The sequence below is a fragment of the Dermacentor variabilis genome, chromosome 2 (genome assembly GCF_050947875.1).
Source record: "Dermacentor variabilis isolate Ectoservices chromosome 2, ASM5094787v1, whole genome shotgun sequence".
In the NCBI taxonomy this organism is placed as follows: domain Eukaryota; kingdom Metazoa; phylum Arthropoda; class Arachnida; order Ixodida; family Ixodidae; genus Dermacentor; species Dermacentor variabilis.
The window spans coordinates 239314421-239339965 of record NC_134569.1 but is presented as its reverse complement, the minus strand read 5'-3'; the positions used below and the strand labels follow the sequence as shown (position 1 = coordinate 239339965).

General features: G+C 48.7%; 1 protein-coding gene across 1 annotated transcript in view; it reads left to right on the top strand.

Annotated features, from left to right (window-relative positions):
- Positions 1-468: 468 nt before the first annotated feature.
- The window catches only part of LOC142570731 (serine/threonine-protein kinase haspin-like), a 141936-nt gene continuing 116859 nt past the window's right edge, over positions 469-25545 (top strand). The window contains exons 1-3 of the mRNA XM_075679075.1: positions 469-528; positions 881-924; positions 12965-13050. Of these exons, the coding sequence (XP_075535190.1) occupies positions 922-924; positions 12965-13050 (89 nt within the window). The 5' untranslated portion in view covers positions 469-528; positions 881-921. The remainder of the gene's footprint in view (positions 529-880; positions 925-12964; positions 13051-25545) is intronic.

Genomic DNA, 25545 nt, shown 5'->3' with positions numbered 1-25545 from the left:
GCAGCCGCACTGTAGCTTGCATGCATGGCCGATCGGCATCTGTCCGGAACGGGGTGTTGTGCCGCGGCAGGCGTTCGCCGCGGTCGTGAGTGCATGCCTGCCTTTTGGAACCGTCTTTCTACGGTTGACGATCGAAGTAGACTATTTCGACTGGGCTCCTACTGCGTTAAATACGTCGATATGTCTTCGAAACCAAGATTCCGAAAATTGGGTGACGTATACGCAAAGAAACGCTATTACATTTAAAATTAGTAAATCACTTGGAGTCATGTTCACTGGTCTAGTCTCGGTACGAAAATCCAACCTCGTTAAGTATAACTGAAAGGCTGGTCTTGTTTGTAACAATTTTATGACGTTAGTTATTGGCACGGGAATTACTAACTTCGGAAGCCCAGCCGTTTTGCCGCGCGGTAATCACCTTGCGGCGTACTACATCGATCTGCATCGATGATCCTCGCCCAGGTATCCCGCCCCTGTGTGCCGCAGCCAGTCGCAAGGCCTACTCGATCTGTGCTTCCGGAATACGCGGTGCGGAACTCTCTCTCACCTAGAGATTAACTGCCAAATGATTTGGGTAGCCTACACCACTTTTCTTTGCTACTGCATATTATCTTTCGATCCCGCTCTTTGACCAGTGCCCTTCCATGTCAAATATCTTTTTTATAAGAAATGTGCAAAAGCTCCTTTCAGTGTGATTCAAAGTGGAACTGCTTTCTCGTGTAAGCAGGTCGAAATTCAATCAGAACCAGGGCATTGCCTGTCATGCACGGCAGCGATGTTAGCAGCGAGAAAAATAATACCAGACCCGATAAGGCTGAGGTTTAGCTGTGCGCCGAATAATTTAGGATATCCTTTATTAAGCCCACTGCCTTTCTTTCAGGACCTGCGAAAGCAATCAAAAAGGGCAAGCACTACGTCAAGATGGTGAGTAACCTACAAACTAAATGAAACACTCATTAAAGTTCTTAGTTCTGTCTGTTTTAGCTTAATACTTTAGCTGCAAACTAAGTTCCGCACTTAAATTCTCTCTACGCTGTCTTTGTAAACATAGGTGTACTATACAGTGTTTAGCAGTGTTTAGTCTTCTACCACCGGTACACAAACAAACTTATGATATCACCTCACGAATGCGCTTTTAGAAAATATGGGGCAGGGAGCATTGTAAATAGCCACGACAGAATAAAGTGCCACACGTTTCCGTGTCTCGTCAACTTACTCACAACCTCATCCTCATTTTTCTACCGTTTTGCCTAAGTATAAAGCACTCACGCGGTAATTGTTTAGTATATGGTGTCGTCGTCGTACAGAAACCACGAATATACTGACAGTATATTTCATGCTTGCAAATAATAACTGCGTAGAAGGAACTAAGTCGCAGGTTGTGTATCAGTATTTTCGAAAGCGTTCAACGTAGGCGATATATTCACAATGATCCTCAATGTTCGATTACACTCGGTCGAACCAACATCATCGTGAAGTTCAAAGGCATAATATCGTGTACACCTGCAGAAGCCTTTCATATACATAGGCTGCGTGATGACCGCGCATCGGAACCTTCTATCTCTCTAATACTATGAGGTGCAACTACATGCTGATCTATTCGATGTAACTTAAGGTGTGGGTGCTGGCCTTTTTTTGTGTATTTCTTTATGAACATTAACTGTTAGACAGCAATCATTCTCTACCCTTATCTTCGTGTTGCCGACGTCTTATGCTCTGATTTAAAGTACGCATTCATTCCAACTACCGCCGAACATTATACCTTACGTTTTCAAGCAAAGTCAAAAAATCTCCTTTACTTAGAATTTAATATTGCCCTTCACGAAAGCTGTGGACGCATGCTTATGTCAGTGTCACGGAGTAAGACATACAGGCGAGCCGACTCTGGCACTCGCCAATGCGTTCTGTTCCACTGGCGACACAGCAAGTCCCTCGCCATCAGCACGCACACCACGCCGCCGGGCTCCCTGCCTCCGGCGCTCACCTTCTCCACAACAGGCCCTCGCTAGTGCTTCTCCCCTCATGATCTTTTCTAGGCTGCTGGCACAAATGCAGTGCGACACATGAAGTCGAAATCGCCTATTAGAGACATTTAGCACTGCGTATGTAGGCGAAGGGGCTGTGTATGTAAAAAATGGTCTCCAATCCACGCTGTGAAGGTGGTTGGGCAGCGAAGCTGTCAACGACAACTATCTTTGTATGCACACTGCTCTTCAGGAGTCCTCACTGTAAGTGGTCTTCCCATATCACTGTCACAACACAAATTAATTGCTATGCGGGCGCTTCTTTTACGTACGAAAGTGTACTTGCGTCACTCCCTGCCTCCTATGCTACCGTCCAGCTGCCGTCGCTGCGTCAGCTTGGCAGCAGTGATCTTTACCAGGTAACCTATGCAGCGAGCGCTAGGTACTTTGCATCGCATGTAGGTGCGGGAGCAATTATGTGGTTTAGATGCTTGTTTTGAGCTTGTTCTTTATTGAAACGTACGCTGTTCTGTTTGTTGTACGGGTGATTCGAAAGAGTGTATGCACTGTTCGCTTCACTTTGCTGAGTGCTTGTAGCCTCTGCCTTATGGTTGTATGAGCCATTGCATTTGGGGGCGTGAGCCATAGATGATTACAGTTTTCTGTCAACGTTACGCCACAAAATAATTCCGGGATCCTAGTCACAGACAGCTTCGCTGTAATAGCGCTGCGTTCTGTATGATGCGCATGTGCATAACACAACACGGAGGGTACGTGATGCGCACGCTGCCGCCGCGTACGTACACATGCGATTCTTGCGCGCGTACTATATGTTTTTGAGCGCGAACGCAGTAGTCCTTGGCATTCGGCGCTATCAGCACCCTTTATCGGTGGCGTCGAAAAGTTCTCTGCATTCGCAATGGGTATTACCTATTACTTAAATATTATTACTAAATATTATTATATTATCATTACTAAATATTACTTCGCAAGCATGACGTCACATCGTCGCGCTCGTTGTCTCCTACGCCGGGTTGTTACGGGCGCCAAAATGTACATCGGGGAACGTGAAAGCAGCTGTAGTGAAACGTCAATGCCTTTTTCCACTGCAGACTTCCAATGAGCATCTGTTTGCGAAGAGTCGGCAAATCTTCAGTAACATAACAAATGACTACACTTACATGTGGTCTTTGTAGAATAAAGATTGGTTGCAAGTCTGCGCCTGTACTTGTGTGCTCTCTCTGTTGTTGTTTGTTGGCGCAGTTATAAAACTGTTTGCTCATATGCGCCAACTCTCCCAACAACAAGTTCCTTGACAGGAGTAAATTCTCGCCTATGTATTTCTTGTTAGCACTTCGACATAAGGTATGTTGTAATTGAAAGCGAAAAATTGCCATCCACCCTAATTGTAGCACGAAGCTACAAAAGAAACCCATACGGGTTTCTCAGAAAAAAAGCCTACCAGTTGAAGAAAAACTTGTCCTCGTGCGGGACTCGAAAGCAGGACCAACGCCTTTCCAGGGTGGCCGCTCTGCCATCTGAGCTAACCACGAGGCTAGCCCATCGCAGAGTGAGGGCGAATTAAACGACAACGCGAGGCACTGGGACACTCAATTTGGCAAATCAGTTCTGCAGAAACCCGCAAGGTGGAGGAAAGTACACAAAAGAGAGAAATTAGGGTGAATAAGTGGCAGCCTTACACATCTCCATGTGGCTGAATACCAGACATGTCATGGTTAGGATCCATGTCGTCTTCACCCAGATGTGTGACGATAGCTTGAACATGCGCACTTGCACCACTGTCTTCCATGAAAATTAGTTCAATGTCAATCACATGCCGAACAGCGTTCGCCCAGAGTCCGGCTTCTACTTTGGCGGCTTCTTCCCTTCGGAGCACCTATACATCTGCCAGCTTAAATGCGGCATTCCTGGTTGTCACACCTCGCTTCATCTGTGACGATACGAGCTCAACTGGATTCAGCTCACAATGGTCGGGCGGTAGCCCAAGCACAATGCACCCTGCCTTTCCTCTGCACCGTCAATGCGATACCTTATCTACCCTTGCTTCACAGAGGCCACAAGGTTCAGGAACTCCTTTTTGACCACTTTCTCTTCCCAAACAAGCCCTTTTGACTCCAGCCAGTCCTGAATGACTTTCCTGCGCAATGCAGTCGTTGGCACTGCTTCTTCCAACCACGAGTGGTACGAGGCATTGTCCATGACAATGACAATACCTTGTGGAAATTGCTCCAAAACGGCATCAAACCACCTTTCAGAGTGGGTGTCGTTTATCTCCTCGTGGTAGTCGCCGGTCCTTTTACCAAGAAAGACATCCATGCAATCATCGACGAAGCCTTCCTCGTTGCTTATGTGCGTCCCAATGAGGCGCTGGCCTTTTCCTGACGGCTGCTTCAAACCTGTCGTTAGACCACGCACGAAGGCGTCGTGGTGGGAAGCAACAGTCGTGTGCGTCCAAACAGTCAATAACGCGTTGTCTGCATTCGCCCAGGTAGAAGATTTTTCCATCTTCCTTTTTGGCGTTTTCATACAAGTACCTGTGCTGTCAAGCCAGGGTGTCGTCCCGCTCGCTTAGCAGCGATTTGCTCCTTACTCCTGAACCCGATGTCAGGCGGCGCACAGCCCATGGCTTCAGGGGAGTAACATCGCCGCTAGCGTTGAAATAAGCGGCAATCGTCTTCACTGTCGGCATCTCAATGCGGCAAATGAGGCGATGCACGCAAGACCCCAATGCGCACTGCGTTAAATCGCCGTACACTTCTGTGCGTCGTCTCTTGCCCGCGCTTTGCAGGCGCTTTCGCTAGGACGTCGCAACATTTCCATCATTTTCCTTCACCTCATTCTTTACAGCCTTCACCAAACTCACGCTGATACCAAGATCCCTCACTGTCGCGAACGTTTCTTGCACGCGGCGCTCTCGGTGCAGATGCCGCAGGCGAATGTACGCGTTCCTGATCATTACCCTTCCGCAGTTGCAGCTGACATGGCCCCTTCTTGCACCACCGGCGTGGCGTGGATGGCAACGCACCACATTTATTAGTTGAGAACGATAGAGCACACTCGAAAGTCACCTCGTCGCGTTCCATGGCGGAAGAGAGAGCCGGCAATGCGCAAAACCAGAGGAGGCGTTGGCAGAACCAAGCAAGTGGCTAAGGGAAAACGAGGATGAGCGTAAATTCGCCTTCATCAACAAAGTTCTAGTCGTGATTCGTTCTTAAGGCTTATTTTGCCGCAAAACCTTCGTAACTTTCCACAGTAAATGCGTAGATGTTCGCAACTAAGCCACAACACAAAAAAAGTAAAAGAAATCTATTGTTTGTTTTGTGTTGCACTGCCCCAGCGTAGATCATATTTTCAGCTGCATAGCTTTTTCTTCTTCAAGTCACCACTCCAATTGACAGATAAGGCATTTCACCTCTTGTATTTCAAGAGGCAGAAAAATAATTCGAGCTTAGATTTTATTTTCGCTCAAAATAAAGGAGTCCTTCGGAACTACTTGTGTGTGCTGATGCACTCAGAAAAACCAAGCTCCAACGGCGCTACTGGTAGGTATAAGACGGTCCGCCGCGACGTCACGTGGACGCAGTCACACCAATGGCTGGAAGGTAGTTCTTTGACGGAGAGAGGCCACATTTCTCTTTACTTATTTCGCTCCATAGCGACAATGGACCCACCGCGTTCCGGTGGGGTCAGTGTCCACCAAACCTGTCAAAAGCATGTCAGAGTGACGAGCTGCGACGACTGTTCTCGCTTCCGCAAATTGCTTGCTATCTCCGTCCCTCGCGTCATCTTGGAATCAATCGCGCGTATGTGCCAGATTTCAAAACCCCACAAACAAGTGCATGCAAGCGCTGCTGCAACAAAGTGCATGCGCATGGACACACACATGAAAGTTTTCATGAATAAGCTTCCACGAAAAAGATGGAGGACGCTTAAAGTTTCGGCTTTAAGAGCGGAACGCGATAGCATTCAAAGATCCCTGACTGCTTCTCACGCTTCCCGGCAACTGGAGCGTATGTAACCGTAATGTTTACCGGGAAACGCTGGCCACGAACGCGATGCACGAAGGGGGGCTTTCTGGTATAGAAGCGCGGCCTCTCACATGGGCAGCGGTGGATGGACGGATGTTATGAGTGTCTCCTTTGGAATGGGGCGGTGGGTTGTGCCGCCAAGCTCTTGTTTTTTATGGTCTAGTGTCCTTCCTATGTTAAAAAAAAAAGAACAGGGAAAGAAATCCACGCTGAATTCACATAACCAAGGTTTCTGAGCACCATTGTGAACTTTGTTTTTGTACGCCTTCGTTGTTGGTAGTTTCCCTACTTTTCGTCCACCGATTTTCCAATCGACTGTTACTAATCTCCATTGCGGAAAAGTTTACTTTCTCCCAGCTCTCGCTGAACACAATGGCTTCAAGGAGGCCAGTGATTCCTACATCAACCACTGGGCACATATCTAATACATAATAATATATTCTAATACAACATGATCCATCGTTTCTCTAGCTTTACCGCAGCAAGTACATGCATCTTCTTCCTTCTTATATCCCGCTTTATAAGTGCGTGTTCTAAGGCATCCCAATCTCGCTTCGAAAAGTAATGAGCATCCCTTTGAGTTATTACAAATTGTTTCTTTCCGGATTCCGTTTTTCCTCTTAAGTTGTTACTCGTGGCAGGTTTCTTTTTTTATTGCCGCCACCTCTGACATTATCTCAGCCTCTCTGATTTTCCGCTTGACGTTCTTTGTTGCTGTGTTGCTCACAATGCGGCGGACGTGAGCACCATCTGGAGGTATTGCAAGGAACCGGGCGCTCCGCTCCATGGTCCCCGAGATACTAGACAGTTTTAGTACTGCGTACGTAGCGTACGCAACGGTGTTGCATATGTAAGATCGCTACGTTCGGCAAAGTGCGCATGTGCAGAACGCAACACGCACGGTAGGCGATGGGTACGCGGCCGCTGCGTAAGCACGCATCCGGTTGTTGCATGCGTACGTAGGGAGCCTTGCGTGCTGCTCTCGTGGTTCTCGTTTGTTCGGAAGAGCGCGAGATAAAAGCGTTTCCCAAAGTGGCCGCGTCAAAGGCGACCAGCGGGAGGCTGTACTCTTCAATGGCCTACAATTTGGCTTTGCTGCGTGAAGTGAACGCGCAGAAGCCATTCCCGGATCCTGCACGGTGGGAATGCGTAGCAAAAGAGGAACTTATTTTTTTAGGAAGTGTTCAGTGTGTGCTGTGGGGGTGGGGGGGTGTTGCGCGAAAGGCTCGACCGTGCCAGCCTTAGACATCAAGTACTCGGTTTTTTTTATTTTTCTCGACATGATTCGCGTATTTCATCCGTATTAAAAGTAGAGTCTCTTAAAGGCGTATATATTTTTCGACAAAGTGGGAACGCGCCAAGACGCTACATCACGTTAGCGAGGTCAACAGCGTCTAGTTCGACCGATGGTGCGACGCATAGAGTTTCCTACAAAAATTATTTTTGTAGGAAACTCTATGGTGCGACGTACTGGCAGATGCGGCCAATGCGCTCCGACGCGCCCGGCGTCTAACGCTGGCCCACTTACGTACGTAGGCATTTCGCAGTTAAAACCACTAACGCGACACGCGCTCCTACGTTCCGCAAAGCACTTGCGTGCTGCGTACATATCGTCATGGCGCAGTACTAAAACTGTCTATTGATGCGCCGCGCGCGCATTTGGCGGGCGCCGTGGCCGTTCTATGGATGCTGAAACGCTGCAAAAGGGGTTTCCTTCAGTTCTCGCGTAACAGAATTATGTTTTCTCGTATAGACAAATTATAACCCGACGCCATCATGTCTGTAGGTTGTCTGTAAGTCGTACTTTACGATTTTTCTGCGCATTTTACCTGGAAAAGTTCAAATAATTCAATAGTTTTCTTGCGTCACATGGAGGGCCTGGGTATGGCTGCTTCTAAAACCAACTCGCCAAGACGACGTCCGACGGTTGACGCCGGACGCGGGAGCCTTGTTTATTAACGCTATCGCGTTAAAACGCACCGTACACACACATGCACTCCTCCTTCCCGCACATGCGCCCTTGCACAAACACGTTATATTTCCGTCATAAAATCTGCCCGTCTGCTGGTACTCGCATGGTATTCTCAACCTGAATCGAGTTGCTAAAGAAAGCGGTAGTGCCTCGCCTCGTCCGCTCCGCGTAACACGTAACGCGACGGCCGAAACATTCAGACTCACGTGGTTCCCGTAGCATCGTCTGCCATTGTCGAAGAATTATCGTGCACGCTTTGGACCAAGGTGTCCAAAATAGCACGTTAACGCCACATCTCCGAACGCAGACGCCGCTAGCTATAGTCATCGGCACGAAAAGTCGTTTCACCTGAGTGATGCGAGGTCGGCTCTGTTCGACAACGCTCGTCGCGTGTGCATGAACGACATTGCTGGTGGCCGGCCAAGAGGTGTCCATGGATATTAGAACTAAAATCGCGTCTTCGTGCCCTCGTCGACGAGGCGGTCGGAATCTCGGTCGTGTGCTGCGTGCTGAGCTAGACACCGAGATATCGTTGCTGTCATTGCGACGCCAAGGGCGCCTAGAAACGTCCGCTGATTATCCAGAGTAATGCCCATGAGTTGAAGTGCCCGAAAGAAGACACGATTGCCGAGCCGTAAAGAACGCGACTGTTCCTACTTAATGCGACTGCCGCACTAGCCTTTATTTTACTCTATTTACATATGAGATTTCTCCTGAGGAAAAAAACTCCGTTGACGACTGGTTTTAGTACGTCTACGCGTGTTGAAAATAAATTCACGTTTTTTTAGTTGAATACGTTCCTGATTAGGAACCAAAATTTGGCGCCGAGGAGCTTAACAAGGTTGTGCGCCGTATCTCGTATACCTATGCTGGCTATAGGTTGCGTTTACAGTACACGAAACAAAGGCATTTTCACTCCATTTCCCGGCACGAAGTTTTTGCACTAATAAACTCTCTTTTGTAAATCGAGTGATATCAGGCCATTCCGTGTTTCTTTTTTTTCACTGTCAGCTGGTTATGGAGGTAAAATCATGGTTCTATGCTTTTTTACTCCACGTTGATCGAGTAAGTTATATTGGGCTATGAAGTTTTGCAAAGGATTCAACCGTGGAAATTGCTATTCAGGCTCATTTATGTTTGCAGTCTTAATAGGCTCTTGCAACTCCATTTGTTACGTTTTATCTACCTTCATTGTCCGAAATTTCAGAGCAGTCAATACTTTTCCATGTGCGGTTCAGCCTGTCGGCGTGGCCTAATCAAAACGCACCAAGCGTCTCAACGCATTGCCCGCGAGAAATTCATAGGGCATGCGTCCGTGGAGTAACAACAAAGAAAAAATGCGTCCGTGACGTAATGGTTTCAATATCGGGCTTCTGTGCTAGAGGTCATGCGTTCGAAGTCTGCCGTCGGGCAATTTTAGTAATGTTTCTCTAAATATTCATTAATATAACTATATATTTAGCTCACGAAGCCGTTTGAAGCCTGAAGCTCGAAGTTTGGCTAATCCACATACTTCCCATAATGGCTGAACCGCCCTGATTATAGCTCCCGTAGACACTAGCGCCAAAGTTCCTTCTAGTAATTATTGTATGAAACTCTATGCTGAAAGCCACGTGCTCGCGTGTTCACGTTCTAAAATTACGATACTCCATAATGCGATATTTCAGCGCGGCTCTATACGTGTTTTCATTTCGGGATATATAGGCTGACGCGAAGAATCTGTCTAGTGCGGCATATCGCATCTGCAAAAGCGCTGCAAAACAAGCAACACTCAATCACAGCGATAACGGCTAGCAGAGTCGCCGATCGTCGACAATCTTATCTTCAGGTCAAGCGCGTCGGCCTCTATAGATGACCTGTAGGGGGCTCCAGTGTAATCGCGTCACTTCCAGAAAGCACTACACAATTCGCGTCGCGCATAAGCTCAGTTTACAAATGCTACGGCGCCATGTCGTAGTCTCGTGCAGCACCCTGCTGTCCTCCTCAACCTTTCGCCATACTCTGCCAACAACGACTTTGCTCTCACACCTTCCCTCTCGCGCTCTTTTCCTTCATCCCCCGCTGGGCTCCGCGTTCGCCTTCATCTTTCGCTGTGCTCGTTCGCTCAGTTACGCCGAGGAATGACGCCGAGGCGCGCCGACGCTCAACGCATGAACGGGCGCCTAAGAGCTGCGCTCTAAAAGATCAAAATAGTAGGTAGGGGCCATCGCAGTTCTCGCTTATTCGGCACAGCGCGAGATTCTTCGCCTTCGCAAAATGGTGGCGTCAAAGGCGACCTGCGGAAGGCTCTATCTTTCGATGGCCTAAGATTTTCCTGTGCTGCGTCAAGTCAACGCGCAGAACCCATCTCAGGATTCTGCGTGGTGATCCATTGCCAGTTGAAGAATTCCGGTGAGGCGTTTTGTGCGAGCGCACGCCCACAATCCGGCTACTGTGCCGTTACGTGGCTAGTACGTTTGGATTGGCTGAGCTTTGCTGCCGACAACGAGTGCTTTTATTTTGATATTCTAGATGGCGCAACCGGTTCACGCACGCTTACGTACGCAGGCACTGGCATCTGCCAAAAGACCTGTCGTGAGACGCACTGTTACGTCCCGCAAAGCGCTTGCGTGCTGTGTACGTGATGGCGCAGCACTAAAATTCCCTACTAGCAGCTATCTGGAGAAGAGTCTTTTGCGTGTCAGAAAAGAGGACGCATATCAGGCGACAAACCCACGACAAGAACGAAGCTGCGCGTCATTCTGATTGTAATAACGTGTTGTACGTTGCTCGGTCCTTTGATAAGTTTTACACATTTGAATCGATTGCTTTCATTTGATAGCGACTTGTCTCGAGCGCTTGTAATGCTATGTAGTTGTCGCGGTGTGCTGCATCAATTCTGTTTGATTTTTTTTCAGCTGACGCACGTTGGGTTTCCTTTGTTTCATCGTTGGTTTTCATTGTTTCGTTGTACTTAAAAGTGATTCTTGTCGCACATGTAAAGATTTTAGGTTGTCATGCTCGTTCGATAGGAGATTGGCGAAGTTATGAAGAGTTTGGCTCTCGGATGACGTCGCGCTAAGGCGAAGAAAACGAAAAATTACGTCATAGTGAGAGGAGCACGAATGGTATAGGAGCTGCTCCTATGTTCCTAAGAACATAGCAGATGAAAGTTTATGAAGAACGAAATGGCAAATGCAATGCAGATGAAGGTTTGGCTTACAGTCATAAGGCTTTTGTAATCTCGTTTCTCTTCTGGTTTAAGAGCTGCTCTCTGCGATTTTAACCATAAATATTTTTCTTACCGATTGTGTCATGATATGCATGCGTTCGTTCGCTACTAATTCGGTGAAACGCTTTGGGCTGGAGATATTGTGAGCTTTATGTGAATAGTTTGTGCAGATTGTAATGTAACCAGCAATTTCACCGTAAACTTGTTTATTTAGCAGTTGTCGAGCGAGAGCCTTTATTCAAGATAATTGTAGCAATCAAATGTCTCTACATGTGAGCGTCTGCAGCGTGAGCTGAAGCAAACGATAATGCTTTGCGCACACTTATATGCGATGTCATTAAGGGTTACGGACTGGATTCCAAAAGAAGGGAAGCGTAGCAGGAGGTGGCAGAAAGTTAGTTGGGTGGATGAGATGAAGAAGTTTGCAGGGGCAACATGGCCACAATTATCACATGACCGGGGTAGTTCGAGAAGTACGGGAGAGGCCTTTGCCCTGCAGTGGGCGTAGCCATGCTGCTGCTGCTGCTGCTGCTGCTGCTGCTGATGATGATGATGATGATGATGATGATGATGATGATGATATGCGATAAGTGACAAGCTGCCGAAGCATCTGTAGCGACCGCTGAAACAGACAACAGACGAGGTGTAAGCGCCGACTGTAGTGGGAAACAGAACAACCAAAGAAACGCGCCAAATCTAGCGGCAAGTGGTGAAAAAGCCCCTCCACCGCGTCAACAAAAGAACATTGTTACCGAATCAGTTGGCTCCCTTGTATATTCAGTATATAAAGCTTAGTTGAAGAGAGAATGATTGCCGCACGAGGGGCCATATTATCCTTCCACAACTCAAATCACCCACGCCGACTGGGATCGCTTAAGCTGCTGCGCATGTGACAACTGTTTCTCTGCATCCCAACAAAATTGGCACAATTACAGTGATATAGCCGCGGGGAAAAAAAGAACGCAACACGTGCATTATAGTACACAAAATGTCATTAGTGAATTCTTAGATAATGCCATAAAATTTCCCAAACTAACCTTTCTTCATGAGATTAACCTAAGAAACTTTTTTACCGTTAGACTACAATTCGGGAATGTAAACTGGTTGTTCGTTGCACGGAGTCTGGTGCCACGTTTTTTACAGTGCCTGCGATATTCGTTTTCTACGTATACATCAGTTTCTCTATTGCAATATATGTGTTCTCTGTAGGACTTATGAGTACGGGTCCTTGGACCGGTAAATCTGTATTTTACATTAGCTTCTAATGTCATGCCTTTAACACGAATAGAACTCTACAAGTGTCATGCATAATTTGCTCTAGTCAAGCAGATGGCGCCACTGACGTGCAACGTAGTCAGCTACCTCACTTCAGTGCTACTGTAGGGCGTTCAGACCATGGTGAAAGAAAAAATATTGGAGCGAGCATCGCGCAACGCGATTGAAGCCAAACCTGTCGGCCCAACACGTGATCGCACGTCAAAATGCGCGGTTTGTTTTAATGTTCCCGCTCTGCAGGCAGCGCCCCGACAGGGCAGCCGAACAAGCGCCCACCGAATGGCTAAACGGAACCAAAAATCTCAGCAAATCTCGATTCTTGTTCCGTGATATTGACGCAAGAGGTCACGTGTTGGGCCACCACTGAGCCGGCGGCTCATCGGCTGGCTTCACGGAGCGTTCGCGAGCCAAGGCTGGCTGCGTGACGTGATGCTGTCTGCTAACTTTTTCCTTCCTCCATGGTTCAGACTGTATTCCGCGTCCCTCCACGCAGCCTGCGTCAACCGTGTTCCCGACCCGCGTACTGGACCTGTGCAGCCAGGACGCACCGATTACCTTCTCCGCGTTCCTGCCAAGCCCGTGAGTTGCTGACACTCGCCCGTGGGTTGTGCAATCGGTACTTGTGACATAAATTGTGCTTGCCTTATTTCTTGTAGTGTGCGAACAGCGAAGTCCTGAAGTCACACAGGAATATTATTGCGACAGCAATTATGTGGACACTCAGGGCGCATTTCTGCCGTCGCTGTCGCCGTGAGGTTCCGTATGGGTGAAAGCGTGTGAGGGTGAGCCAACGAATGATGATGATAGTTTAAGCTACACATGCAGTCCGCTACCACGTCAGCCGGGGGGGAGGGGCGGCCACGGAGACTACGGAACGCCCGTGCTTAAGGTTCAATATCGTGTGCGCGAGCGAGGAACGCGGCTCGGATGCGTGCCCTCGCCTCTGGCGCGCGAGGCCAATGGCCGAGTCGGGCTCCATAAAGGACTGCAGAAAATAACGCCACTTCCTCTTCACAATCACACTCTCTCGCGCGGCATCTACTACGGCGTTGGCCACGCGAATCGCGGACGCCGTAGTAGACGCCTTTTGGCGGACGCCGCAGGGACGCGTTGCCGGAGTTCGTGTGTATTGTGTGCGGTCTGCGACCTGGCTAAAGTGCGCACCCGCGCGGGCCTCATCTTCAAAGCGATCTGCGATGTTTTCAGAGCGCGCGTAGTGCCGGTAGGTTCGTATATGCCATGCTTTCGACGTTTCGTACGTGTTGAAGCGACATACGCACGGAGGTCAATTGACTCGCGGCTGCTGCAGCGATTCCTAACTCCAGCGTTTTCGCACACAGTTTCCACTCTCATCAAGCGATGTGTGTTCATTTTTGCCTGTGTGCGCGTGACACCGTGCTGGTAAATTTAGTTAAAACACGTTGACGGGCTAGTTGGTTTGAATTCATGATAGAATGTGTAAGGGCCACTGAACAAGGACGTCGAAAGAAGCAGACACACAAAGACAGCGCTGTTTCCGTCTGTCTCTTTCTAAATCCTCGTTGAGTGACTCTTACATATTCTATAATTTTTAATTTACTTAGTAAGCGAATATTTACAAGTTTTTACGGCCGATAAAGCTACTACCCGTACTTCGTACAGCTATCCACTAATTTGCTATCGCAATCGGTGCTTCGCCTTTCGGGCGGAACTGCGAGAGAGCACCGACTCGGGGGAGCGGCCGAAACAAAGTAAACTGGAATACCTCGTTGATTCATTCAACAAAACGAAATGTACAGAGGTGCCCACGGCGAAAAAAGGCAAAATTCGCTTCGTCGAACGGCGCTCTCAAGAACAACTCTAATTAACTCATTTATACATATCAGTGCTAAAGAATATCGTAATGAGGGCTGAAATACATAGAAAGCCATCGAAGTGCGGGAAAGAAATGCATGTCTGGTTGGAACAAAGAAGCACATGCACTGACTACCAATGATCTGCCACTGAATATTCTTGGTCAGAGAATGCTATTATAGGAGCATAGATGGTGACAGGTTTATCCGACACGATATTTCAGGCAGGTGGTACCATCGTCAGGTCCAAGAAAATAGCAACAACATTGGAAAAGACATGTACGGCAAAACAAAACCAAAGAAACATAGCAAGCATGAGGCAGAAAATTCTAAATAACGGGAAGACAGGTTTCTTATCATGTGAGGCCACCGAGGGCCGACTTACCCAACTGTCGACACATATATATATATATATATATATATATATATATATATATATATATATATATGTGTGTGTGTGTATGTATATACATATATATATATATATATATAGAAAGCATCCAATATTTCCCGCGTGTCTTGATCGTGTTCCCAATCTAGTACAGCAATTTCTAGAAAACATGTGGCTTACACCCGCGGCTGTACACGTGTCATAACACAAAAAGAAAGGATGCAACAGCTTCAACAACATCAAGTGGTTTCCCGCCGCGGTGGCCAAGCGGCTATGGTATTCCGCTGCAAAGCACGAGGTCGCGGGATGGAATCTTGGAGGCCGCGGCCGCAATTAGATGGGGCGAAATGCAAGAACTCCTGCGTCCTGCGGTGGTCAAAACTAAACCGGAGTTCCTCACTACGGCGAGCCTTATAATCATATCGTGCATTTGGAACGTAAAACCCCAAAATTCGGAAGATGCGCGTATATACGATATCCAAAGGGGCTGGGAGAATAAAGCGCCTAATTCTGCATTGAGCGGTTTAGGACCAGGCTGACGCCGGACAAAAGTACGAAATGTGCGCAGGCACTCAACATGCGCATGCATCACAGCGGCTTTTAATTATTCACCGATATGATAAAGCAATATACCAGTAGTATAATTCGAGCTTGTTCTCTGGTCGTCAAATGCATTCAACGAATCTTTTGTCAACCTGTGATTGCTTCCGAAGAACCAAGAACTGGGCGAGTGCGTACATTTTGGGAAACTAGTCATCATCACAATCATCATCAGCCTGGCTACGCCCACTGCAGGGCAAAGGCCTCTCCCATAGTTATCCAACTACCCTGGTCATGTGCTAATTGTGGCCATCTTGTCCCTGCGAACTTCTTAACATATTAGTAACGATATTGCCGGCTTTGTCTCTTAACGCATACATCTGATGCTTGCCTATTCCTAGTTTCTTCACTGCTTTTAGGCTTCCTCCGTTCCTGAAAGCATGCTCAATTCTATCTGTATTATACTTCCTTATGAGCGCTATCTTACGCGTGTTGATTAACTTCGGAAGTTCTGCCAGTTCTATTCTATCTGTAGGGTTAGAGACTTTCACACATTGACCTTTCTTAATCAGATCTTTAGTCTCCTGCGATAGCTTACCGGTATCATGCCTAACGAAGTTACCACCGACTTCTATTGCACACTCCTTAATGATGCCCATAAGATTGTCGTTCCGTGCTTCAACACTAATGTTCTCTTCCTGATTTAAAGCCGAATACCTGTTCTGTAGCTTGATCCGAAATTCCTCCATTTTCCCTCTTACCGCTAACTGATTGAACGGCTTCTTATGTACCAGTTTTTTTCCGTTCCTTCCTCATGTCTAGGCTAATTCGAGAGATCTTACCATCCTATGGTCACTGCAGCGCACCTTGCCGAGCACATCCACATCTTCTATGATGGCAGGGTTAGCGCACAGTGTGAATTTCATTTCTAGTCTCGCCATTCGGGCTCCTACACGTCCACTTACGGTTATCCCGCTTGAGGAAGAAGGTATTCATTATCCGCATATTATTCCGTTCTGCAAACTCTACTAATAACTCTCCCCTGCTATTCCTATAAGCTATGCCCTATTCCCCCACTGACTTGTCTTCAGCCTGCTTCTTGTCTGCCGTGCCATTGAGGTCGCCCATCAGTATAGTGTATTTTGTTTTGACTTTACCCATCGCTGATTTCACGTCTTCAAAAAGCTTTCGACTTCTTGGCCATCATGACTGGATGTAGGCGCGTAGACCGGTACCACCTTCAATTTGTACCTCTTATTAAGTTTCACAAGAAGACCTGCCACCATCTCGTTCATGCTATAGAATTCCTGTATGTTAGCCGCATCATCATCATCATCATCAGCCTGGTTACGCCCACTGCAGGGCAAAGGCCTCTCCCATACTTCTCCAACAACCCCGGTCATGTACTAATTGTGGCCATGCCGTCCCTGCAAACTTCTTAATCTCATCCGCCCACCTAACATTCTGCCGCCCCCTGCTACGCTTCCCTTCCCTTGTGATCCAGTCCGTAACCCTTAATGACCATCGGTTATCTTCCCTCCTCATTACATGTCCTGCCCATGCCCCCATCCCTTAAAGTTACACCTATCATTATTCTTTCCATAGCTCGTTGCGTCGTCCTCAATTTGAGTAGAACCCTTTTCGTAAGCCTCCAGGTTTCTGCCCCGTAGGTGAGTACTGGTAAGACACAGCTATTATATACTTTTCTCTTGAGGGATAATCGCAACCTGCTGTTCATGATCTGAGAATGCCTGCCAAACGCACCCCAGCCCATTCTTATTCGTCTGAATATTTCCATCTCATGATCCGGATCCGCCGTCACTACCTGCCCTAAGTAGATGTACTCCCTTACGACTTCCAGTGCCTCGCTCCCTATTGTAAATTGCTGCTCTCTTCCGAGACTGTTAAACATTGCTTTAGTTTTCTGCAGATTAATTTTAAGACCCACTCTTCTGCTTTGCCTCTCCAGGTCAGTGAGCATGCATTGCAATTGGTCCCCTGAGTTACTAAGCAAGGCGATATCATCAGCGAATCGCAAGTTACTAAGTTATTCTCCATTAACATTTATCCCCAATTCTTCCCAATCCAGGTCTCTGAATACCTCCTGTAAACACGCTGTGAATAGCATTGGAGAAATCGTATCTCCCTGCCTGACGCCTTTCTTTATTGGGATTTTGTTGCTTGCTTTATGGAGGACTACGGTGGCTGTGGAGGCGCTATAGATATCTTTCAGTATTTTTACATACGGCTCGTCTACACCCTGATTCCGTAATGCCTCCATGACTGCTGAGGTTTCGACAGAATCAAACGCTTTCTTGTAATCAATGAAAGCTATATATAGGGGTTGGTTATATTCCGCACATTTCTCTATCACCTGATTGATAGTGTGAATATGATCTATTGTTGAGTAGCCTTTACGGAATCCTGCCTGGTCCTTTGCTTGACAGAAGTCTAAGGTGTTCCTGATTCTATTTGCGATTACCTTAGTAACTAGTTTGTAGGCAACGGACAGTAAGCTGATCGGTCTATAATATCCTTATTAATCTAGAATCCGACTCCTAGTTCTCGTCTCCCTCTAAGCCACGGTAGCACAGGACGTGCCCGCTTTTTAGCACCGTATATGCTTCATTTGTCCTCCTAACATCACTTAGCCTTATTATATCACATTTAATGCCCGCTAATTCCTCCACTAGCACTGCTAGACTGGCCTCACTGGATAATATCTTGCTTTCAACGTTGCTAGGTTCAGATTCCAATGGCGGCCTGTCCGGATCCAGAGATTCTTAGCACCTTCTGCTGCGTCACAGTTCTGACCGCCGCCGTGGTCAGTTGCTTCGTAGATGCTGCAGACTGAGAGCAGGGGCTTGATTGTTGTTTTCATATAGGAGATTGTAGCCAAGTACTGCACCAAGGTGGCCAATCCTGCTCTGTTGAAGGAGTGCTTTACCGGTTCTGTTCAACGGGGCCAGGCCGTACTCCAAGCCTGTTTATACAATTTTAGCAACACGTGCATTTTTTTTAATCTGGCGGAAAATTTCGCGGCACCGGGATTTGAACCACGCTCCTTTTGCATGCGAGGCGTATGCTCAACCTCTAAGGCATCGCTACATCGGGAATCTAGTAACAATGCGCAAAAATCGAAGGTCGGCGAGTGCGCCTCCCCACCCCTATCCTGGCCGCGCGCCACCTATAGCCTATCCTGAAAATAACATCCCATGGGTACAAAGATTCGGCGAGCCGAGATGGCTGATGGCTGCATGTGCGGTGTCATCGCGCGCGCCTAGCGCTGGAGGTCGCTTATAACTTGTCCCCATAACAACTCATCCTCGTGATGCAATAGGTGGATGATGTGGCTCCACATCAGGAGGTCTAGAAGCACGCGAATATCTCGACGGGGCCACACTGTTAGCAGCACTTATTTACTTGACGGTATCCTACTAGGTCGTGTGTCCTCGGCATCCACAATGTAAACCGCATGCTGGGATATTTATGACGCAATTTTTTTCAAAGCACCTTCGTCAGTAAAACTACAGCTGTATAAAACTATTGTGGGCCTTAGCCCCGCAAACGTGCAAATCCTGGCGCTTATCGGATACCGACAGTCCGATGCGCTGTAGCCACTCCGGTCGTCTGCTGTCTTGCAGAGGGACACGATGTCGCAACTTGACATATTTCCAATTGCTACGTCTGCGGCCCACAACGCAACTTTGGTGATTCATCGTGCTCACGAAAAAAGGCAGACCAACACGGACGGCGGAGCTCTCGTCAAAGACGGAGCACGTTGTAACACAAGCAGACGACACTTGCTGTGTGCCGGAAGTGCTTAAGTGTACTGAAAAATTATTCGTGTGCATTCTCTTTATGTTACTTTCTTTTCATAAAAACAAATAACTAACATTCCGACTATTACGAACATGGTTTGTTTACCATAAAGTTGGAAAAAATATCGATGACGCGCCCTGGGCAGCCAATCGGATAGCTCGCCCCACTGAAGTCTATTGGGTAATTTAGGTCATATGGGTAGGGACGGCTTAAAATTTCGCCGAGTAGTGTGCTGCGATCGGCAGCTATGTGCATTTGTAAAACCTTATAATAAATTACACGTTTTACGCGGAGCACTTAGATGCATCGATTAATGATCAGAAGGACCTACTCTAGCGACTCAGTACGTTTGTAGAAAATCGTGAAAATCGTTTCAGGGTGCCTTAAGCTTCTTCGACTGGGCGGCGATGTGTCCACTCATGACTGGGGTAATCGGCTCCTGGCGGTGCATGCGTGGCCGTCGAGAAGCACGTTGAGCTCGATATGGTTCTTTGTCATTCGTTGCAGTTAGGTCTTGGCGTCCGATTACGGCTGCGTCCAGTTGACCTGTGGCTGGTACGTGGCGTCGTCAGGTCTTCTTTCGTCGGCGTATGCTTTGCTTCCACACTTCGTCGGATGGCGGCGTCTTCTTGATATGTCGAGACAGGATTTTCGGCGTCTTCGTCTGCGGTGGAGGATATTCGTCAGTTCGACAAACAGCAACCGTACATCCATCGGTTGCTGCTTTTTGTTTTCATGATATGGTTTCGCAAACCAATCCCGGGCTGGGACAGTGTATGGTCGGCGTTACGGCGACAAGTAGCGGCCTGTAGAGGGTGAACGGGATGGTCGTCACGTGGGCGCTCCCCAAGCTGTGGACGCGGCGCGTTGACGGCAAACCCTCGGAGTCCCAAATCGCAGTACGGGCATCGGTGGTACACATGGCCGGCTTCTCCGAAGTCATAGCAGAGCAGGCGGGGGTCGGACGCTCGCCAAATGTCCGTCTTCCTCGCGTAGCTGCGCTGGGCGACGGGTGGGCGTGCTGGCGGCGGCGGCGTTGGACGACAGAATTCCGTTGTTAGAGGGCCCTGCCCCAATCGCGGAGGGGCACCTTGACGGTGGGCGACAGCGGCGTAGGTCATCATTTCCGGCTGGGGCTGTGGCGATGACGGTTGCACTTTAGTAACCCCAAGTGATCGCTGAACCTCCTCTTTGACGATGTCAGCGGTTGAGGCCACTTGAGGCTGCGACCTAGGGAACAGCTGCAGTTTCTCGCGATCGAGCGCTCTGATGGTCTCTCGCATGTCTTCACTGCCGAGTAATTGAACATCGGTGTAGTTTCGGCGGTTATGCTGCCTTATCCGCATATCGAGCGTCTTCTCAATGATTGTTGCTTCGGAAGCAAATTCAGCAGCAGTGTGGGCTGCGTATCAATCCGGCGAAGAGCTCCTGTTTTACCCCGCGCATGAGGAAACTAATTTTCTTCTCCTCAGGCATAGCCGAGTCGGCGTGGCGGAACAGGCGCGTCATCTCCTCGGTCAAGATGGCTATGGTCTCGTTGGGTAATTGTACTTGGGCTTCTAGCGTAATTTTGGAGCTTGCACACCATGCTCGTAAAAGTCCGCAGGAAGCGGCTACGGAATTGGTCCCACGTTGTCAAGCTCGACTCTCGGTTCTCGAACCACGTTCTGGCGGTGTCTTCCAAGGCGAAGTATACATGCCGAAGCTTGTCTCCGCAATCCCAGTTGTTGAAAGACGCGATTCGTTCGTAGGTCTCTAGCTATGATTCTGGGTCTTCAGTCGATGAGTCATGGAAAGATAGTGGGTCCTTAGGTTGTTGCAGGCAGAAAGGGGGACGCTGGGGCTGCCATGCGGTTGTCTTGACCACGATCTTCTTGGTCTTCTCAGGTAGAAGTCCGTGCTCCGGGGGCAGCGGTTGCCGTCGGCGGCTTGCTCGATATTGCGGGACCATGTTGGTGTTGTCTTTGCGGTCCGGGTTTGGAGCACGGCTTGTCGGGACGTCCGGTACATGTACCAACTAGCACCTCCATCAGATATCACATGGTAGTCACAGTGAAGAAATCAGCAAAACTGTGAATGGCGAAAGTAGTGTTTTATTGGGCGAACCTGTGACCCTCAAAAACAGGCTACATTAAAGGAACGGTGAGAGCGCCAAACACAGTCGGCGATCGTCGAAAATCTAAGCAGCGGGTAAGCGCGTCGGCTTTTACACATGAGTCATCGAAGGTTCCAGAGTAATCGCTAGTGCCCGCGTGTCTTCCGGAAAGGTCTACACAATTCGCGTCGCGCATACATGAAATCAGAGAACACAAGGTTCGATGACAACAGACAGCGGATAGAACCATCGATAACATTCGAGAAACTTCAGATACATGCAGGCGCGTCCTGCGCTGTGCGATAACATTTGTTAGGCGGTGAAACGTGATCACCTGATAAAGATAAACGAGTACACATGTCAATATGCAGTAACTAGCCTACCATCTGGGTAGCGTCGCATCGCGGCAACTCACGCAACTGAGGCGCACCAACGGCTGCTCCCATTGGGGAGCGAGCGATTGCACTGGCATTGAAAAAATAGAGGAGGTGATGATTCGAGTCCACCCTTGTCTGAACCGAGGGTAAGTCTAACTTGGAGTTTTATCGTTAGCGTCAGCAGCGTGCTTTGAGAGCGTGACGATGGTTGCGGTGGCTTGTCTGAACATGCCGACATGCTAAGCCTTTTACATAGCATTTTCGAATGAATTCCTCTGTATGAGAGCCACATGGTCCGCATCCTGAGAGACCAAGGCCTAGTGCCTGCGGAGCTTCCGCAACCCTGAAGTGAGTGAGTACGGAAGCCTCGCGGGAGCTTCCGAGTTTTTATTGTGTAAAAATAGCTTCTATGTATATTGTTACGCCCACAAAAGGCGTTACTTTGAAGCCGGGAAGAGTGAGAAGCGATGACCTTGATCAGCTGAGCGCCTGTCGAGATTCAGCCAGCCAGCCACACGTCGTCTTCTTCGTTCACCACTCTTCGGTGCCCCCCCATACTGTTTGTTGAGGCGTGAACCCACTATGCACCTAAGAGCGTCACATTCGTGAACCCACTATGCACCTAAGAGCGTCACATTTCCCTCCGCGCAGACGAAGCCCGCCGGGCAAGTCAAACAGGCTGTCGAGAAATAAAGGGCTTTAAACGGGCGACATGCGAAAGTTCAGTCTTTGCTGACCGTCGGCCATTTGATGTGAGACGTGCTATGCGGTAGGTTAATTCGCTGATGCGCTCCGTAATAACATAGGGTCCAACATAGTGGGCCAGCAGTTTTTCACATAGTCCACGTTTCCTGGTTGGTTTCCAGAGCAACACTAAATCACCAGGGTCATATATCACGTGTCGGCGTCGGCGGTCGCAGCGTGCCTTCGAGCGGTCTTGTGCAACAAGAGTGCGTAAAGAAGCAAGTCGTCGGGCTTCTTCAGCAAGACAGACTGCCTCTGATATACACAGATTATCGTGGCTGGAAAACGGGAAGATAGTGTCTAGTGTATAACGAGGCGGACGAGCGTAAAGAAGAAAGAAGAGACTGTAGCCCGTAACTTCATGCTTTGAGGTATTAAATGCGTACGTAATGAAAGGTAGCACGCTGTCCCAGTTCTTATGATCTGACTCGACATACATGGACAGCATGTTAGTAAGAGTTCTGTTCGTGCGTTCCGTAAGGCCATTTGTTTGGGGATGATACGGGGTGGAATGGCGAAACCTTGAAGCACATAGACGAAGCATCTCTTCGACCACGTCTGCAGTGAACTGCCGCCCACGATCGCTGATGATGACTCTGGGAGGTCCATGTCGGAGAATGACAAAACGCAGCAGAAAAATACACACTTCGGTTGCAGTAGCCGATGGTATTGCAGCTGTCTCACAGTAGCCTGTCAAGTGATCGGCACACACGATAATCCAGCGATTCCCATCGGATGAACGCGGGAAAGGACCGAGGAGGTCGATGCCAACTTGCTCAAAGGGAGTGCTGGGGGGTGGCACTGGATGGAGTTGACCAGGAGGAGCACTCGTCGGACGCTTATAACGTTGACACTCGCTGCAGCTGAACACATACTGGGCGGTCGTCTGGCGCATTTTAGGCCAGTAGAACCTTTCTTGAAGGCGGTAGAGAGTTCGCGCAGAACCCAAATGTCCAGATGTTGGATCGTCATGCATAGCGCGCAAGACGGAGACACGGAGTCTCTCCGGGACCACCAGAAGATACCGTGGGCCTGTAGTCGAATAGTTCTTTTTGTAAAGAACCCCATCACGAACACAGAAACGAGTGGATCGTGCTGATTGCCTTGCAGTAATGAGCAGTGGTTCTAAAGTTCTGTCTTTTTGTTGCTCGACCTTGAAGGTATTTATATCAGGAAATCCCGGCTCCAGTGATGCGATATAGCAGTCGAAGTTGTCCGCGTCGCAGTCCGTCGTTGGAAGCGGCATGCGCGAGAGGCAGTCAGCGTCGGCGTGTCGGCGACCGCTTTTATAAGAAACGGTAAAGTTATATTCCTGTAAACGGAGTGTCCAACGCGCAAGCCGGCCCGACGGATCACGGAGATTAACCAGCCAGCAGAGAGAATGAAGGTCTGTCACCACAGTGAAGGGGCGCCCGTACAGGTACGACCGGAAGCGCTGTACTGCGAAAATAACTGCAAGACATTCTTGCTCTGTAACGGTGTAGTTACGCTCGGACTTACTTAAAGAACGACTCGCATAGGCGACGACGTGTTCTTTGGTGTCGACGCGTTGAATAAGGACAGCGCCGATGCCAATACCGCTAGCGTCCGTATGAACTTCTGTGGGAGCCGCATGGTCGAAGTGTCGGAGAATGGGATGAGACGTCAGACGAGACTTCAGCTCACGAAAACTAGCTTCACATTCAGGAGTCCATTCAAAGGGAACGCCCTTCTGGAGGAGGCATGTCAGCGGATACGCGATGTTGGCAAATCCACGAATAAACCGGCGGAAGTACGAGCAAAGCCCTAGGAAACTGCGTAGCTCTTTTAAATGGCGAGGTTGCTTGAAGGCTTCCACCGTAGCAGTCTTCGCTGGATCAGGTCGTATCCCGTCCTTATCCACTAGGTGTCCCAGAACGAGCGTTTGGCGCTCTCCAAAATGGCACTTCTTCGAGTTGAGGACCAAACCCGCTTTGTCCAAGCAGTCTAGCACAAGATTGAGACGTGCGTTGTGCTCACTGAACGTGCGCCCGAAAATCACTACATCATCTAGATAGCACATGCATACTTCCCACTTCAAACTACGCAGGATGTTGTCCATGAAGCGCTCGAAAGTTGCCGGCGCATTACAGAGCCCGAACGGCATCACATTAAATTCAAAAAGTCCATCTGGTGTTACAAATGCCGTTTTCTCCTTGTCTGCCTCGTGCATAGGAATCTGCCAGTACCCCGACCTCAAGTCAACAGACGAAAAGTAAGACGCTGATGAGAGGCAGTCGATAGCATCATCAATACGCGGAAGAGGATATACGTCCTTTTTAGTGATGGTGTTGAGGCGGCGGTAGTCGACACAAAATCGCCATGTACCATCTTTCTTTCTAACCAGGATCACTGGCGCTGCCCACGGACTACAGGATTCTTGGATTACATTCTTATTTAGCATTTCGTGGACTTGGTCATTGATCACCTTGCGTTCCGATGGTAAGACTCTGTATGGTTTCTGTCGCAGCGGTTCGGCAGATCCCGTATCTATGCGATGGTGTATACGAGAAGGAGTAAACAATGGTGGTCCCTCTTGCTGGAAGAAGTCAAACAGTCGGGCATGTTTTAGCAGAATATTCGCCACTTCGTGACGCTGCTTAGTGCTGAGCGACTTGTTTACCATAGTCAGAAATGAGGAGTGCGCCGCAGGGCAGACATTAGCGAAATGGCCCTCATCCGCAGAATGAAGGGCCTCTGTAAGAATGGCGAGCGATAGCACGTGATCTTCATGGTAGGCGGCAAGTTTCAGACCCTGTGGTAGTATTGCAGGTTCACTCGAACAGTTTACGGCCCATAAGTTGGTGCGTCCCTGAACAACTGACAGCGTGCAATACGGTATCAGTACATTCCTCTTGATGCAACTCAGGTGAACGGGCTCCACGGTAGCGTCAAACGTTCCGTCGGTGGCGGGGAAACAGGCGACTGAAACACACGTTGCGGATAACGGAGGCACAACGGTATCCCGGGATACACAAAGCACACTTTCACGACACGGTGGGCCTTCCATAAACGCAGCAGAAAAGCTCGTACCTACACTGATTTCACCCGTTTTGCAGTCGACGGTGGCACCACACAGTTTCAAAAAATCAATTCCCAGGATTACGTCATGCGTAGAATGAGGTAGAACAGCGAACTCCGCGTTAAATATTTGACCACCCAAGGTTACGTCTACATTACACACGCCCACAGGATACAACAACTCCCCACTCGCTCCGCGAAACGTATCGGCACGGTCCCAGCGAAACATCACCT